A 16268-nucleotide genomic window follows, 5' to 3' on the forward strand; every position below is an offset into this window, starting at 1 on the left:
TGTCAATCAATTCATCACATTTTTATCCCACCCATTCTCCAAGAAACCTAGAACAGCATAAATTATTCTTCTTACTCAATTTCACTTATATTACGAAGTCTTTGAACACTTTGCCCATTTACAATACTATATAAACATCTTTGAAGTATGTATATTGATCATAGATGAATTATGTTAATACCACCATTTCAGCGTAAGTCCAGATGAAATCAAAGTGCTTATACTGATTCCATATAGAATCACACTGTAAATCAGCATATGACTTCCTCTTCTCAGGAGTGAAAATCCACAAATTGTTCATGGGATTTTACAAGTTATGTTGTTAAAATCAGTAGTTGCTTCATTTCTTTGTCTGTAGCATTTTGGTTCTTCTAGAATTCTGTTATTCTGCCAGACTGTATGTTACAAGCCAGGTGCATACAGCACAAGAATAAAATACAGCTTTTTAAAATGGAGGAGGCCTGTCATCCCTACAAGATACTTCTTTATGCAGATTCTGCACTATTTTGTACCAAATATTGGGTAACCCTTTTGCTAGAAGATATTATTGTGTGTCAAAACAGACCGAGAATGGGGAAAGTAGCCTTTCCAGAGGATATCAATAAAGAACAAGGTGATTGAATGCCCTTTGTAAGAAGCACTTAATCCAATTATGACAATTTGACTCCTCGACTGTTCTGTTGCAAGTTGAGCAGCTCTTTCTGTTGCCTTGTTTTCTCATGTTTGAAGGCTATCTTGTTGGCTTTCTTCTCAATCCTGCGCTCCTGTAGAGAGAAATTGGTATACTGAATTCCTTATGAACAAAAAACTTGCATAATTTAACTTTTTAATGCGTTGGACTGGCTCATTTAGGTATCTTCAATGAAAGTTATAAGAAATACAGCAGACCGATACAAATGCATCTTCCACAACTACTACCCAGCAGGTACAAAGTGCACAATGTCTGCTCTGTTGTTTTCTCTGCTGTGCTTGTGCTAGAGGAAGGCTGCAGAAGGATGGATGACATTGAGAATTCCAGTTCTTGGCTTCTAATGCTTCTCAATGTCTTACATTTGAAGTCTAAATGACTTAGTCTTGCTCTAAAACAGCACATTTGTACTGATACTAATTACTAAAAAGAAAAATAATAGTTACTTTGCGTTCTTCTTTGATAGCTTGTTTTCTGGCTTTGTGATCTTCTTTACTTTCAGTTTTGGGACGTGGTTGTGTGGATACTCTTGGCAGGTCACTGTCGTTAATCATCTGCATGCACTCAACTTGCTTAGCTGTAAGTCCTCTTTTAGGCAAAACATCCAGTGGGATTCCAGTCTTATGGGACACTTTGATTGGTTTGGGCTTTAAAAAACAAAACAAAAAATCCAGACACAAGGTTCAGAGCGCTTGCTTACTTTGCCAATGTGAATCTTCTCCATTTCATTCATAACCCAGCAACTTCTAACTAATTGCTTTAGGATGCTTTGGGCTGATCCTGTGTTGAGAAGGGGGTTGGACTAGATGGCCTGTATGGCCCCTTCCAACTCTATGATTCTATGATTCAGAAGTTTACAAGTTTCCTCAGAGGACTATGTGGATGCAAAAATAAATTCAGCAGAAACTGAATGGTCAAACCAAATATTCAATTGAGTTTAGAAAAACTGAAGCACTACCTTTTATTTTAAAGCAAAATTTATTAATCTTTGTTTTTTGGTATTTGTTGGAAAATGTTGGTCAGTTACAAAATAGGGTAGTACCAGTCTTTCCACAAAAAGATAAAAGGATTTATTGACACAAATGCCCATTATTTCTACTTGTTATGGTGTCAAATCACTTTTAAAATGGTATTCCACAAAACTGGTTATAAAAATGTGTACTTTCAGTCTGAATGTCAATGCAAAAATATGTCATGCTACAACAGAAAACTAAAGGGAAAACAGCCAGAATCAATTAGTTACTTATCGCTTCTTGGCCTTTTGGCTAAGATCAAGTGCAGTATCAATTAATGACTCTGGAGTGTGCCAAGCAAATCTAAATAATTTCCTTTGTTCTTCCCAAAATCATTTAAATATTTTAACTCTCAATCTCTCTCTCTCTATAAACTAATCACATTCACCAATGGTATAGAGTGAAAATCTCATTTACCTTTCGTGGAACCTCAATAAGTTTTGGATGATTATATAAGGTTGAATAGGTACCTAAATGAGACAAACACATAAGAGTGACCATTCAAGGAATCCCCTACCCAAATTATAAAAGATTGCTATAAACTGTAATAACCTATTGCAAAACATTACATGGTGTTAATCCACCAAAGACTTGCCTTGATAATAAAGTCATGCACTTGTCAGACATACATCACAGCAGAAACACTGTAAAAATCATAACCCTTTTGGTCTAAACAAGATCAGCATCATAATCCTGCAATTTACTCGTTTAGAAAAGATACATTAAATACTCACTTAAAATGGATTCACAATCCCATTTTTCTTTGGGCTCCTCTATGGTTAAAGTTACAATTTCCTCTTGTTCTTCATCTGCTTCTTCCATTATCTTATTCACAAACTTCTCTGAGTCCTCCCCAATTTCAAGGTCATCTAGTTTCACACAGCTTATAAAAGAAGACACACAAAAGGGACACTAACACTTTAATTGAAACATGATTCAACTTTAAAACGAACTTCTCCCTACTTATAACGTAACATGTAAATCAGAAACAGATTTTATAGTGATCACAGTTGGTAGATATGCAGTATAAGGGCACAGAATGCATGTTTTGGAAGAGTGCAAAATGTAGTATGAACCTAAGGGACTGACAACCTGATAACCTTGTAAACTAAGCTTGTTAAATCGGCTAAATGTCTTCATCATATCTGTTGGATATTTTCATGATGCTATTCACTAATTTACTTTCTCCTTATATATGTAGTGATTTTCTTTTCATTGTCTGAAGAAGTGTACATGCACACAAAAGCTCACACCTTGAATAAAACAGCTACCCACCAGAATCTCTCATCAGATACAACTGGATATACTTAGGCAATATAACTGGGAACTGAGTAATAAATATAGCAGACCTGAGAACTGCAGCACTCCTGAGACCCAAGGTAGCAAGCAAGCCTAGAATCCAATCACTTGTATAGACTGTGAGGAGCTATTTGAGACCCACAAATTCAATGCATATTGGGAATCAAGGCAACTCATGTGAATTACTGAAAAGCAAAAGTCGACTACATACTCCTTTGCTTTCTCTTTGTAGTAATCATTCAAGACTTCCTGTAGCCGAGTACTGTCACTTTGAATGAAGCCTTCCAGTTCCGCATTATCTAAGGCTCCAATTTCGTCATCATCAAATTGCTCGAAAAACTAAAAATAAGAAACATAGTATTACTGTGAATACAACAGAAATTAGTCACTATTGAATGAAGTCTGTATATATTAGGATATATGAGGAGTGAATTGGTAAAAGCACCAGAGAAAATAATGAACAATTTTTAAAAGACAATCCAGAGCAGAAAACCAGCTAAAGAGGTAGTTGAGCCTTTAGATGGTCAAGGAATAGAAGGATTGCTAAAGAAAAATGGGGAGATAGCAGATAATTCTTTGCATCTGTGAAAAATGTGCGACATCTACCCATACCAAAGTGACTATTTTCAGGAAGGGAGTCTGAAGAACTGAGTTAAATTGAGAGGACGGAAGATGAAATTCCAGATCTACTGAGAAAATTAAAACCAACAATTCTCCAGGCACTGATGGCATGAAATAGTTTGCAGGGATGCTCTGGGGTTTACCAGAATGGTTTCTTCACCTTCTCAAATCTCTCATCCAGAAGGGTCAATTGTTCATTCCTTTTTATGACTGAGGAAGTCATGGAGTAGTCTGTGAAACGGCTCTTGGTCTCTTCTTGCATGAAAAGAAATTCTTTCATCTCTCCAATTTCATTGTCATCTGACAAAGGACCCTCAGAGTCATACTCCCTGTCACTAGAAATGTTCTTTCCATCTGTCTCCTCTTCCTCCATATCCTCCCATTCATCTTCATCTCCAGAGTTAGATTCCCTGTGAAGAACGTAAAGACAAAAAAATCTGGCATTTATGGCATTCTTCCCATACCACTAAAATGGTAATTGCTTGACATACCACTGTTACCTGTTTTGTAGCTGGACAAGGAAAAGCAAGATAACTTTTACAATGGAAAAACGAAGAGGGGCTTGAACCCAGACTCGCCTGTGGTCACTGCCACTTGTGAATTCGAAACAGTTTCTGCTACACCAATAACAGGGGTTTCCTCTTTTCTCCCCACTGCAGTTAACAAACAAGGCAGTAATATCTTTCCATTTCCTTACCAATAACCTTCCTGCTCTCTGCTCCCAGGTTTATTGGCATTTAAAATGAAGTCATCCTCAAGAAGATTATTTGGGTCGTCAAAATCAAAATCATCATCAAGTGCAGCAACAATGTCAGGGTCAAAATCCAACCTGGGCCCTAATGAAAGATGAAAGCATATATTAATCAAGCTAAAGCCTCTAAACCATTTTATTGCTAACACTTACTGTGTGAGTCATGATTTGACAGTCTCCTTGGCAAAACGGTGCCTGAGAGACTTGAGAATGATATTTTTTTGCATAACGTTCAGCTTACTTGTCAGAAGTTTTAACTGGAATTTTATCAGTTTTTTTATACTGCTGCCAATGGAACTTTTTCTGTATGCCAATAAAGGTCTTATTGAAGAAATTACTATGTATTTTGAACACAGAACAAGACACTTAAATCTGTGCTGATTTAGTTTTTCACAGACATTTATTTATGTATAAAAATATTTACATCCCAACTTTCCTTGTGGCTTCAGTTAATAGAATCATAGAATAATAGAATTGGAAGGGACCTCCTGGGTCATCTAGTCCAACCCCCTGCACTATGCAGGACACTCACATCCCAATCACTCATCTGCTGTAACCTGCCACCCATTTGCCTTCACAGAATCAGCCTCTCCATCAGATGGCCATCCAGCCTCTGTTTAAAAATTTCCAAAGATGGAGAACCCACCACCTCCCGAGGAAGCCTGTTCCACTGAGAAACCACTGTAACTGTCAGGAACCCCTTCCAGATGTTGAGATGGAATTTCTTTTTAATTAATTTCATCCCATTGGTTCTGGTCTTCCCTCTGGGGCAAGAGAGAACAATTCTGCTCCATCCTCTATATGGCAACCTTTTAAATACTTAAAGATGGTTATCAGATCCCCTCTCAGTCGTCTCCTCTCCAGGCTAAACAGACCAAGCTCCCCCAACCTTTCTTCATACGTCTTGGTCTCCAAACCCCTCACCATCTTTGTTGCCCTCCTGTGGACATGCTCCAGTTTGTCAACATCCCTCTTCAACAGGGGTGCCCAAAACTGAACACAGTACTCCAAGTGAGGCCAAACCAGAGCAGAGCAGCTTATAAATATAGTGATAATACATTATGCTGCCGAATTCTGAACAAGCTGCAGTTTCTGAGTTGGCTTCAAGGACAGTCCAATGTAGAAGGCATTACAGCAATCAGTGAGGTTACGAAGGGAAGGATCAACATGGTCTGTTGGTTGAGCCTAAGAAAAGCGCATGTTGGCAAACCAAATGTAGATGACAGAATGGACTCTTGATTACTACACCGATCTGTTTTTCAAAAAGAAAACGTGGGTCTATGAGCACATCCAACTCAACTCCATTCCATTCAGATCAAGGGCATCTAATCCCTCTTTAAAAACAAAACACCCTCCTTCCCCCAAAAAACAGAGAGCCTCCATTTTATTTGGTCATACATCAACAGCAATAAATTAAGGATCGGTTATATTCTACAACAGCAATATTTTAAAGGTGGGTTAATTGGAAAAAAGGCAGCTTAAATTTCGAACCTGAAACAGGAGCCGCCTTATTTAACAGTCCCACATCCTCTTCAAATTCTGATGCAAACACTGATGAGGGCAAATTAATAGTGGGAGCCTGGAAAAAGAAAAAGAAAGAAAACATCAAAGATATTCCAGCTCTTTCTTTAAAATAATTCTTAAGAGACAAAACCCTCTTTTGCGTTTTAATAATAGATGCAATTCAGTTGATACCCAGTTATTTCTATTCTTGTGAATGTTGGTGTCTTTCACAGAGAAAAGTGCCTGTATAAGAAACTATTCCATTTAAACTTTTCCTTGTGCTTCAGTCTATGAGTAAGAAAGACAACAATTCAGGATCCTTTATACATACCCGAGTAGCTGCACATTCACTCACTTGACAAGATTTCAAAAAGTGATCCTGCTATTCATTAACTCTTGTCAATCACCAGTGTGCTGACCAAAGAGGACTAAACCAGGACTGGGAGAAGAAATCTTTTTCTCCGCCAAGAGAAAAGAAGAAAGTAGCAGAAGTTGCACCTAATTGTATGGGACCACTGAGAAAGAGGACAAGGTTTTCAGGACATGAGGAAATTACTCTTTTTAGTGTACTAGTAGTTCAGCAGTAGAATTGTCTGCCTAGGGCAGTAGCGAGCTCTCCCTCCCTAGCAGTCTCCAAGCAGCAGCTGGATGAACACTTGTCAAGGATGCTTTAGACTGAACCTGCAGTGAGCAGGAGGGTGGATCAGATAGACTGTATGGACCCTTACGGATCTATGATTCTATGACTCCAGTACAAAGTTCCAAAATAAAACATGCAGGAATGGTACTTATTCATTCACTTTACTTTTTATCCCTTTTCCTCCCACACACCTCTGCAACCGCCTGCCCTGTTCTTGCACTGTCTATAACACACAGCTAGGAAAGCTCCTGGATGACTTGCTGGTTATACAGACTTTTATTTGAGTTTTTATCTCAGTATATCTATTCTGTTAGTTGTGTAACTACATTCATAATTATGAACACTTGCCTTTTCTCTTCTCATTGGTAACAAAGAACCAAAGCTGAAGCGTGAAATAACTACAAGTATTGAATTCTACTAGAGATCTGAACTGGTAACCTGCATGAGTGTTTAGCAAAGATCTCCATTCCAGCTCCCAAACTTTTCATGTAGGTGTCAAATAACTTCCCACATCAAATTGGATAGTAAGGCCCTCTACCTGTGATGCAGAGGTCATGTTCCACCTCTCCCTCAGAGTGACCAATGAGGGCTAACAGAATGTTAGGGACAGACAGAGTAGTTGGGAGTTGCCAGCTAAGGAGTTCAGAGGCTGAGTAAAACTGTGGTAAAGAGCTATTTAGAGCTGGCTGAAGGAAGTCAATTTGTGACACAGGATCCCAACTGCAGGAATAGGGAACCATTTCTAAAGTTCAGTTGGAAACAAAATGTGACATTGATCTTATTTTCTTCTGTGTTATGCTCAAACCATAAATAAAAGTTAACTCCTTGTTTAAATATGTGGCCTGGGTGTTACAGGGAAAGAAACACACAAATACACACCAAGTAAATTACGTTTCCCCCTTCAAGGATCGCTGCCTTGTTGTGGCAAGGGGGCTTGCGTAGTTCAGTGAAGCTATGAGCTATACCGTGCAGGGCCACCCAAGACGGACAGGTCATAGCTGAGAGCTCTGACAAAAGGTGATCCACTGGAGAAGGAAATGGCAAACCACTCCAGTATCTTTGCCATGAAAACTCTATGGACAGTTCCAATAGGCATAACGATATGACGCTGGAAGATGAGCCCCTCAGGTCGGAAGGTGTCCAATATGCTACTGGGGATGAGCAGACGGCTAGTACGAGTAGCGCCAGAATGAATGAAGCGGCTGGGCCAAAGCCGAAAGGACGCTCAGTTGTGGAAGTAACTGGTGGCGAAAAGACAGTCCGATGCTGTAAAGATTTTTATTCCATAGGAACCTGGAACGTCAGATCCATGAATCAAGGCAAGCTGGACGTGGTCAAACAAGAAATGAGAAGACTGAACATCGACATTTTAGGAATCAGTGAACTAAAATGGACAGGAATGGGTGAATTTAATTCAGATGACCATCAGGTATACTACTGTGGACAAGAATCTCGCAGAAGAAATGGAGTAGCCTTCATAATCAATAAGAGAGTAGGAAAAGCAGTCTTGGGATACAATCCCCAAAATGACAGAATGATCTCAGTTCGAATCCAAGGCAAACCATTCAACATCACAGTGATCCAGGTCTACGCCCCAACCACTGCTGCTGAAGAGGATGAAGTTGATCAGTTCTATGAAGCCCTACAACACCTTCTAGAAGCAACGCCCAAAAATGATGTGCTTATCATCATGGGGGATTGGAATGCTAAAGTAGGAAGCCAAAAGATAACCGGGATAACAGGCAAGTTTGGCCTTGGAATACAAAATGAAGCAGGGCACAGGCTGGTAGAATTTTGTCAAGAGAATACAATGGTCATAGCAAACACTCTTTTCCAGCAACCCAAGAGACGACTCTACACATGGACATCACCAGACGGTCAACACAGAAATCAGATTGACTATGTACTCTGCAGCCAAAGATGGAAAAGTTCTATCCAGTCAATAAAAACAAGACCAGGAGCTGATTGTGGTTCAGATCATGAGCTTCTTGTTGCAAAATTTAGGCTTAAATTGAAGAAAGTAGGGAAAAGCACTAGGCCACTCAGGTATGAACTAAATCATATCCCCGACGAATACACAGTGGAGGTGACAAATAGATTTAAGGAATTAGATCTGATAGACAGAGTGCCTGAAGAACTATGGACGGAGGTTCGCAACATTGTACAAGAGGTAGCAACTAAAACCATCCCAAAGAAAAAGAAATGCAAGAAATCAAAATGGCTGTCTGAGGAAGCTTTACAAATAGCTAAGGAGAGAAGGGAAGTGAAAGGCAAGGGAGAAAGAGAAAGATACACCCAATTGAATGCAGAATTCCAGAGAAAAGCTAGAAGAGATAAGAATGCCTTCTTAAATGAACAGTGCAAACAAATAGAAGAAAACAATAGAATGGGGAGGACCAGAGATCTTTTCAAGAAAATTGGAGATATGAAGAGAACGTTTCATGCAAAGGTGGGTATGATAAGGGACCAAAATGGTAGGGACCTCACAGAAGCAGAAGAGATTAAACAAAGGTGGCAAAATTATACAGAAGAACTATACAAGAGCGAGCTTAACATCCCTGATGACCACAATGGGGTAGTTACTGACCTGGAGCCAGACATCCTGGAATGTGAAGTCAGATGGGCCTTAGGAAGTCTGAGCAACAATAAAGCTAGTGGTAGTGACAGCATTCCAGTTGAACTATTCAAAATCTTAAAGGACGATGCAGTAAAAGTGCTACACTCAATATGCCAGCAAATTTGGAAAACTCAACAATGGCCACAGGATTGGAAAAGGTCAGTTTACATTCCAATCCCAAAGAAGGGCAATGCCAAAGAATGTTCAAACTACCGCACCATTGCACTAATTTCTCATGCTAGCAAAGTTATGCTCAAAATCCTACAAGCTAGGCTCCAGCAATATGTGGACCGAGAACTTCCAGAAGTACAGGCAGGATTTCGAAGAGGCAGAGGAACTAGAGATCAAATTGCCAACATACGCTGGATCATGGAGAAAGCTAGGGAGTACCAGAAGAACGTCTACTTCTGCTTCATTGACTATGCTAAAGCCTTTGATTGTGTGGAGCACAACAAATTGTGGCAAGTTCTTAAAGAGATGGGAATACCAGAGCATCTTATTTGTCTCTTGAGAAATTTATATGCAGGTCAAGAAGCAACAGTGAGAACTGAACATGGAATCACTGACTGGTTCAAAATTGAGAAAGGAGTTCGGCAAGGCTGTATACTGTCGCCTTGCCTATTTAACTTGTATGCAGAGCACATCATGAGAAATGCGGGATTAGAGGAGTCACAAATTGGGATCAAGATTGCAGGGAGAAATATCAACAACCTCAGATATGCAGATGATACCACTCTAATGGCAGAAAGCGAAGAGGAACTAAAGAGCCTGTTGATGCGGGTGAAGGAGGAGAGTGCAAAAGTTGGCTTGAAACTCAACATCAAGAAAACAAAGATCATGGCATCCGGCCCTCTCAATTCCTGGCAAATAGAAGGGGAAGAAATGGAGATAGTGACAGATTTTATTTTCCTGGGCTCCAAGATTACTGCAGATGGGGACTGCAGCAAAGAAATTAAAAGACGCTTGCTCCTGGGGAGGAAAGCTATGGCAAATCTAGAGAGCATCCTAAAAAGCAGAGACATCACCCTGCCAACAAAAGTGCGTTTAGTCAAGGCTATGGTCTTCCCAGTTGCAATGTATGGCTGCGAAAGTTGGACCATAAGGAAGGCCGAGCGTCAAAGAATTGAGGCTTTTGAACTCTGGTGCTGGAGAAGACTCTTGCGAGTCCCTTGGACTGCAAGGCGAACAAACCGGTCAGTCCTAGAGGAGATCAGCCCTGACTGCTCTTTAGAAGGCCAGATCCTGAAGATGAAACTCAAATATTTTGGCCACCTCATGAGAAGGAAGGACTCCCTGGAGAAGAGCCTAATGCTGGGAGCGATCGAGGGCAAAAGAAGAAGGGGACGACAGAGAATGAGGTGGCTGGATGGAGTCACTGAAGCAGTAGGTGCAAACTTAAATGGACTCCGGGGAATGGTAGAGGACAGGAAGGCCTGGAGGATCATTGTCCATGGGGTCGCGATGGGTCGGACACGACTTCGCACATAACAACAACAACAACAAAATTACGTTTGAGGATATGAATAAATGATAGCACCAGCAAGTAACTGGAACAATGTATGAGCCCCAACTCCAATAATTCAGTGAAGTGTCTGAGTCAGGGTCTGTTATTAAAGGCCTGGGCTACCCTGTCTGCTGATGTGTCTATGAATGAATGAGAGGACCTGAGGTGTGAAATGGACACGTCTCTCTATATATTTTAAGAGACGAGAAAGGTAGCAAAAGTGACCTACCTACTTGTGGCCCTAAACCTAAGAGAGATGTGAAGAGTAGGCTTCTGCACTTTGGTGGCCATTCAAGCCGGAGGCAGCCAGCACCACAGCGTGGGGGAGGGGGAGGGGCTGGTGGTGGCGCGCAATCCGGTGACTGCCCGCAGGCGCAGAGCTCTGCACCTGCGTGTGGCACCAACTGCCGCACTGGCACCACCCCTCATCCTTGGAGCGCTGGCCGCCTCCAGCTTGAATGGCTGCAGAAGTGGCCGAAGCGCACAAGCTTAGTGAAGAGAGTGGCAGGCACTTTGCAAATGTGGAAAAGGGGCATCACAAGTTGCATAACTGAAAAAGAACAAAACAGAAGATAACATGAACAACCAGCTTCTGAATCATTAATTCCTAATACCTGTTAACAGGAGATCAAAATCAAATAATCATTAGTGTATATGGAAAAAAAACAGCATTATATTCCAATTTTTAAGGAAATTCTACACATTTAGCTTTAAACATTCAACCCTGCTTATTATTTTGCTTTGATTCATTTTCTGGGTAGCCACATGAGAAAGGCAATAACAGGAACAATAACTATCACCACCAATCCTGTACTTACAGGAATGTGCTGAATTTCCTCTTCAACCTCCCCTTCTTTGGTCACTATAATCTTGCCTTGTTGACTTTGGATGCTCGATGGAACAAGCTCAGAAGTTTCAGAAGCTTCTTTGAGATGTTGCAAGTAATCATAATCATCATCAAAGAAGATTCCATATTTCCTCTGTTCTTCTCTCCGTTTTTCATCATTTCCCTGCAAAAAAAAGTTACCAAACATGTCCAGCATTATTAACTTACATTTAGTACCTCCAGCAGTGATTGGCAAAAAGAGTTTCCAAACGCAGCCTTTCAGGAAGGGCGGATAGGTTAGATATGGTCAGTGTTCCTCACCACTCTTGTAGCAGAGCTGATGGAACTCAAAAGGTGAATTTTAGGATTCCACAATTAGAAGGGTATTACTAAGCTTATTAAACACTCAAGAACAATATATTATGGCCCCTTATGCACGGGCCATAATGCCCGTGTTGGCGGCAGCAGCACTTCGGGAAAAATCACCGATAACGCTCGTTGCCGCCGCCAGCGCAATCGCCTCCCAGCCCAGGGCTACGGAAGGCCCTCGTTAAGCAAACGCGGGATCTTCCATAGCTTCCTGGGTAAGCCAGGGCCGCAGTGGGCCTGCGCTGTGTACAACTGCTAGCGCCAGGACTGTCGGCCTGCCCAGCCCCAACCCTACGGTGTCCCTGTAGGGATAACGCTTGCCCCTGTGGGCTTTGCCTGGGCAGGCGGAGGGGGCCTGGACCACCCTGGTGTTGTCCAAACCTCCCCCCCGCCTCTGCGACTTACCTCCGGACCCCGGTGTTCAGCACACATATGCGCGCTACACCGGGGCAGCCCAGCATGCCCCGCCCCCATGCATACACGGGGAACGGCGGGGCATCCTGCCCCACTGCAATGGCATGTTGGCAGTGCGCAGTAGCTTCCCCGTCCATAAAAGGCCTATGGCATACTGCAAAAAATTCACAGAAGGTCTAAGAACTACACAAACACAGAGACAAGTACTATCCCAGCATAATCCTACAATATAGCAATGGAGAAATTAATTATTGAATCAATCCTCTGAACTGTATATTCTACAGTTACCTTTTGTGCAGGCAAAAGAATTCTCTGGGGTGCAGTTTCATCTGCTGTCAAAGGGTCCTTCTGACTTCTGTGTACTAAATGAAATTTTACAGCCTTTTTCTTTTCTATGAATGGTTTCTTCCGCCTGTGAGGCTGCAAGACAAAAGTGAGTTATTTCAAACTTCTGTTATCAAAACTTTTACCTTTTGAATCTAAACATATGGACTGTGCTTGATACTCTTCTCAGTTAAATAGAATATACAACAAAGGCACAAAAGAAATATTTCTGAAATAAAACATGCCTTCCTAAATGGAGGAAGTTATTCTTCCCCACCCCATTCTCTCTACAGGTCAGAGGTATCAAACTGATTTGCCATGAGGGTCGGATCTGACATAAATGGTACTAGTTGGGCTGGACCATGCATGTCATAAATGTAATGCCAGATATAGAGATACTAAGTGTATAAATGACATGGGCAAACCCCATTAACAATATCATTTTTTACAAACCAAAGGAATAGATTCCTAGAAACTGAAGCAATTGATTTACTGGGGAATCTACTAAAACCCTAATAAATGTATTTAATCATATGCATTACTAGATTTTTTTCCTAAGGGATACCATACAACAGCTGTCCCCAACCCCCGGTCAGGAGATTGGTACCGTGCCGCAGCTCCTCCTTGTCCTCCTCCCCGGCTGCTGCCTCAGGGACTGTCCTGCCACTCTGCTGCTGGCTCACCTTTGGTGTTCTCTGGTGGCTGCCATGGCTGGGGCTCTCCCTCAGCGTGGCACTGCACGGTTGCTGCTGGCAGCACCCCCCAGTGGGTGGTGGAAAGTCAGGGGCTCCAGCGGGAAATGAAGCGGAGCAGGGGCTCAGGTGGTGGCCATGTCCCTCGGCAAAAGACTATCCCCCCCGCCCCGGGCCTCAGTAAAATTGTCAAGCGTTGACCGGTCCCCGGTGATAAAAAGGTTGGGGAACACAAGGCAGGGAGGGCATCATATATTTCCATACAAATTACTTTTTGCATATATAGGACTTTTAAGAAATGAGTCATCTTTCTTGCAAGTAAGTAAGTTAGCTCTTCAGCGCACACAGCTCCATAATGCTCATCCTCAGCAGCCACGTATGTCCACGATCTATCTCTCACTCTTTTTTTCCTTTCTTCCCACATCCTATCTCTGAGAAACTCGAGGAAGCACAACAGTTTCCCACTCCACCACCCCACCCCTGTGAAGTGGTCCAGGCTGGGTGACCATCCCTGGGTGACCCAGACAATAGGGTCTGGCTCAGGGTGTGTGTGTGTGGATGTGTGTGTGTGTGTCTGAACTCTCCCAGATCCCCCCAATTCTCATCCCTCTTAAATTTTCCACAGAAGCTGCAAGTCTGAAGAAGAGCTGATTCTACCAGAAGAAGTCTCCAATCATCTTCCCTTTCCTCTCCCCACAACAGACACCCTGTGAGATAGGAGAGGGTGAGAGAGCCCTGATATTCCAGCTCGGTCAGAAGAGCTTATCAGTGCTGTGACAAGGCCAAGGTTGCCCAGCTGGCTGCATGTGGAAGAATCAATCCCGGTTTGCCAGATCAGAAGTTGGGACTCCTAACCATTATACCAAGCTGGCTCTACACCAAGCTCAGAGGACGGTCTGATGAAGAGTCCAGAATCTGCAAGGGGTCATTTTTGTTCTCATGTGTTGCCTTTCCCTTGATGGGCTCAGTACAGGCATGGGGGGGGGGGGCGGTTTCTCACTGGATGGATACACACTCAACAGAGCTGCATTTGACCTTCGAGAATCATTCCCATATACCAACGTAGAATTTTTTGTCTAAAAAAACTTGGCTTTCAGTAGCTGCAGTAAATGGACTGATCTAAGAATTAGGTAGTGCCAGCTCTCAATTCTAAATCAAAAAAGATCTTGTACTGTTGGCATCAGTGTAATAAATTATAGTAACAAAAGGTCTTCAGAGACCACCTTCTTTATGGCTAATTACATCTCTCGAACTCAGAAATGTCATAAAGCCAAAAGCTTTGGAGCTTTTGGCCTTATGATGTTCCTGAGTTGAAGAGACATAATCAAGCCCATATACAAAGTCAGTAACCAACCACAAAAAAACTGGTGTCTGAAAAGCCATGCAAACACAATTGATCAAAAATTAGCTTGAAGCTGATAGCAATTTATGCTGACGGAACATTAATCACCTTGGAGAGATGGATTAGAGTAAAAGAGTCTGGCAACTGACCTTCCTTTGCTACAATTTATCATGCTGATGCACCAGTACAGGATCTGTTTTGATTTATAGTGTAGCTGCATCGTACTTCTATTTGTCGACAGCTCTCCGTTCTGCTAGTAACTCATTAGGTGGCCTCTCTCACATCCTCATACAGGAAAAGGGCTACTGGTCTCTTTTACAGATTTGTTGCTACAAGAGCATGTGTAGATGTTTTTCGCGCAGAAGGCACTACGCCAAGTGTTACGACTGTTACTACCAGAGGCACAGCGGGAATGACACCCCCCTGCACACGCGCGCGTGCACACAAGTACAGAACACGCTACAAAACCGCGCTGTTCTCCTCGCCCCCTCGTGTCCACGAAGGGACCCAATCCGCGCGCCCGAGAGCGCCAGTCAAATCCCACCTCTCGACCCCGCTTACCATGGCGCCCGAAAACAGACCGCACGACCGCCTCGCGCTCGCTCCCCAGGGTCCCCAAAACTCACTCCATTCACGCCCCCGCCTTCCACATGCACTTCCGGTTCCGGAACGGCATTTCCTTTCCCGTGCGGCCACTCTTCCGGCCCCGTTCCCTTAGTTCCGCCCTGTCGCCATCTTGGAGGCCCGCGAGGAAGCCCCGTCGCGTAAGGGGTCAGGCTCCTTCCGCCCTGCTCGGGGCGGCGGAGGGCTGGTGGTGGGGAGATTCGTTGGCGAGGCGCCCGATAGTGACACTTTAGTTCCCATCAAGTGAAAGGGCCTCCTTTGGGGGCTGCCGGTTTCTGCCTCGGGGCGGGGCGGGCAGGAGCCGCCGGGCATTGTCCTCTTCCGTCCCAAAGCGGAGCTGCCTGCCGAGTCGAATAGTCCGCGGATTCCCTATTCTGGCCGGGGAATGGTGAGCGTGCCAGATTGCCCCCCAGAGCCATTGGAGAGCCAAGTCATTCCACGACCTGCCTCCGTCGAGGATTCAGGCCCGTGGCAGCCTTCCGTGCTCAGTCTGGGCGCCTCCAGCCTTTGCTTACCCCTTTTCCGTCACACGCATGTAGAGGCAAGAGCTTGGAAATCCGCTCTGGCCACTGAGGACACCCGCATGAGAGTCAGGCCTGAGTGTAGTGTGTACCCTTTGGCTGCAATCCTCAGTTGAGCCGTCTTTGTTGGTGGTGCTATATAAATAATTAAATCATCATAGATGTACACACCTGTGTGTGTGTATGGATGAAAACATGTAGGTTCGTTCTAAACATTAGTTCTGGCAGAAGACAGCTTACAGCCTTACACTACATAATTAAAACATTAAACCCTATTTAGTGTCCAGTAAAATATTGACATGCTACCTTACATACACAATAGCTCTGCCATGAAAATCTCATGATGGAAAAAAAAAGTATAGCTCAAGAGCAAAGATCTCACTGGTTGGAAAATAACACTTATTACCCATTTTCATTCATGAGGTCAGGAATATGTTAAGGCATGTACTTTGCTTAGAACAGCAGTTGCCCTCCTGGCATTAGCCATTTACAGTAGTAGGAATGAGGCGCTTCTAACTCC

At 43.0% G+C, this 16268-nt stretch overlaps 1 protein-coding gene and 1 pseudogene across 1 annotated transcript; one reads left to right on the forward strand and one right to left on the reverse strand.

Moving 5' to 3' along the window:
• Positions 1-62: 62 nt before the first annotated feature.
• Positions 63-15333, reverse strand: LTV1 (LTV1 ribosome biogenesis factor). The gene is made up of 11 exons (XM_077350888.1): positions 15165-15333; positions 12534-12665; positions 11455-11646; positions 5864-5951; positions 4319-4457; positions 3782-4031; positions 3212-3339; positions 2436-2584; positions 2119-2171; positions 1135-1335; positions 63-764 (listed from the first exon to the last, which is right to left on the reverse strand). Exons 1-11 carry the CDS (start codon positions 15165-15167, stop codon positions 651-653), a joined length of 1449 nt encoding a protein of 482 aa, XP_077207003.1. The 5' UTR covers positions 15168-15333; the 3' UTR covers positions 63-650.
• Positions 1934-2062, forward strand: LOC143828012 (U2 spliceosomal RNA; annotated as a pseudogene).
• Positions 15334-16268: the final 935 nt, after the last annotated feature.

Source organism: Paroedura picta, chromosome 1, assembly GCF_049243985.1.
Source record: "Paroedura picta isolate Pp20150507F chromosome 1, Ppicta_v3.0, whole genome shotgun sequence".
NCBI lineage: Eukaryota > Metazoa > Chordata > Lepidosauria > Squamata > Gekkonidae > Paroedura > Paroedura picta.

Bases quoted from the DNA above. Each gene is read 5' to 3' on its own strand.
- LTV1 (XM_077350888.1), bottom strand. The intron at 11,647-12,533 runs GTAACTGTAGAA...TTTTTTTTGCAG, and splicing joins TTCTTTTGCCTGCACAAAAG to GGAAATGATGAAAAACGGAG. The intron at 2,172-2,435 runs GTGAGTATTTAA...TGTCTCATTTAG, and splicing joins GGATTGTGAATCCATTTTAA to GTACCTATTCAACCTTATAT.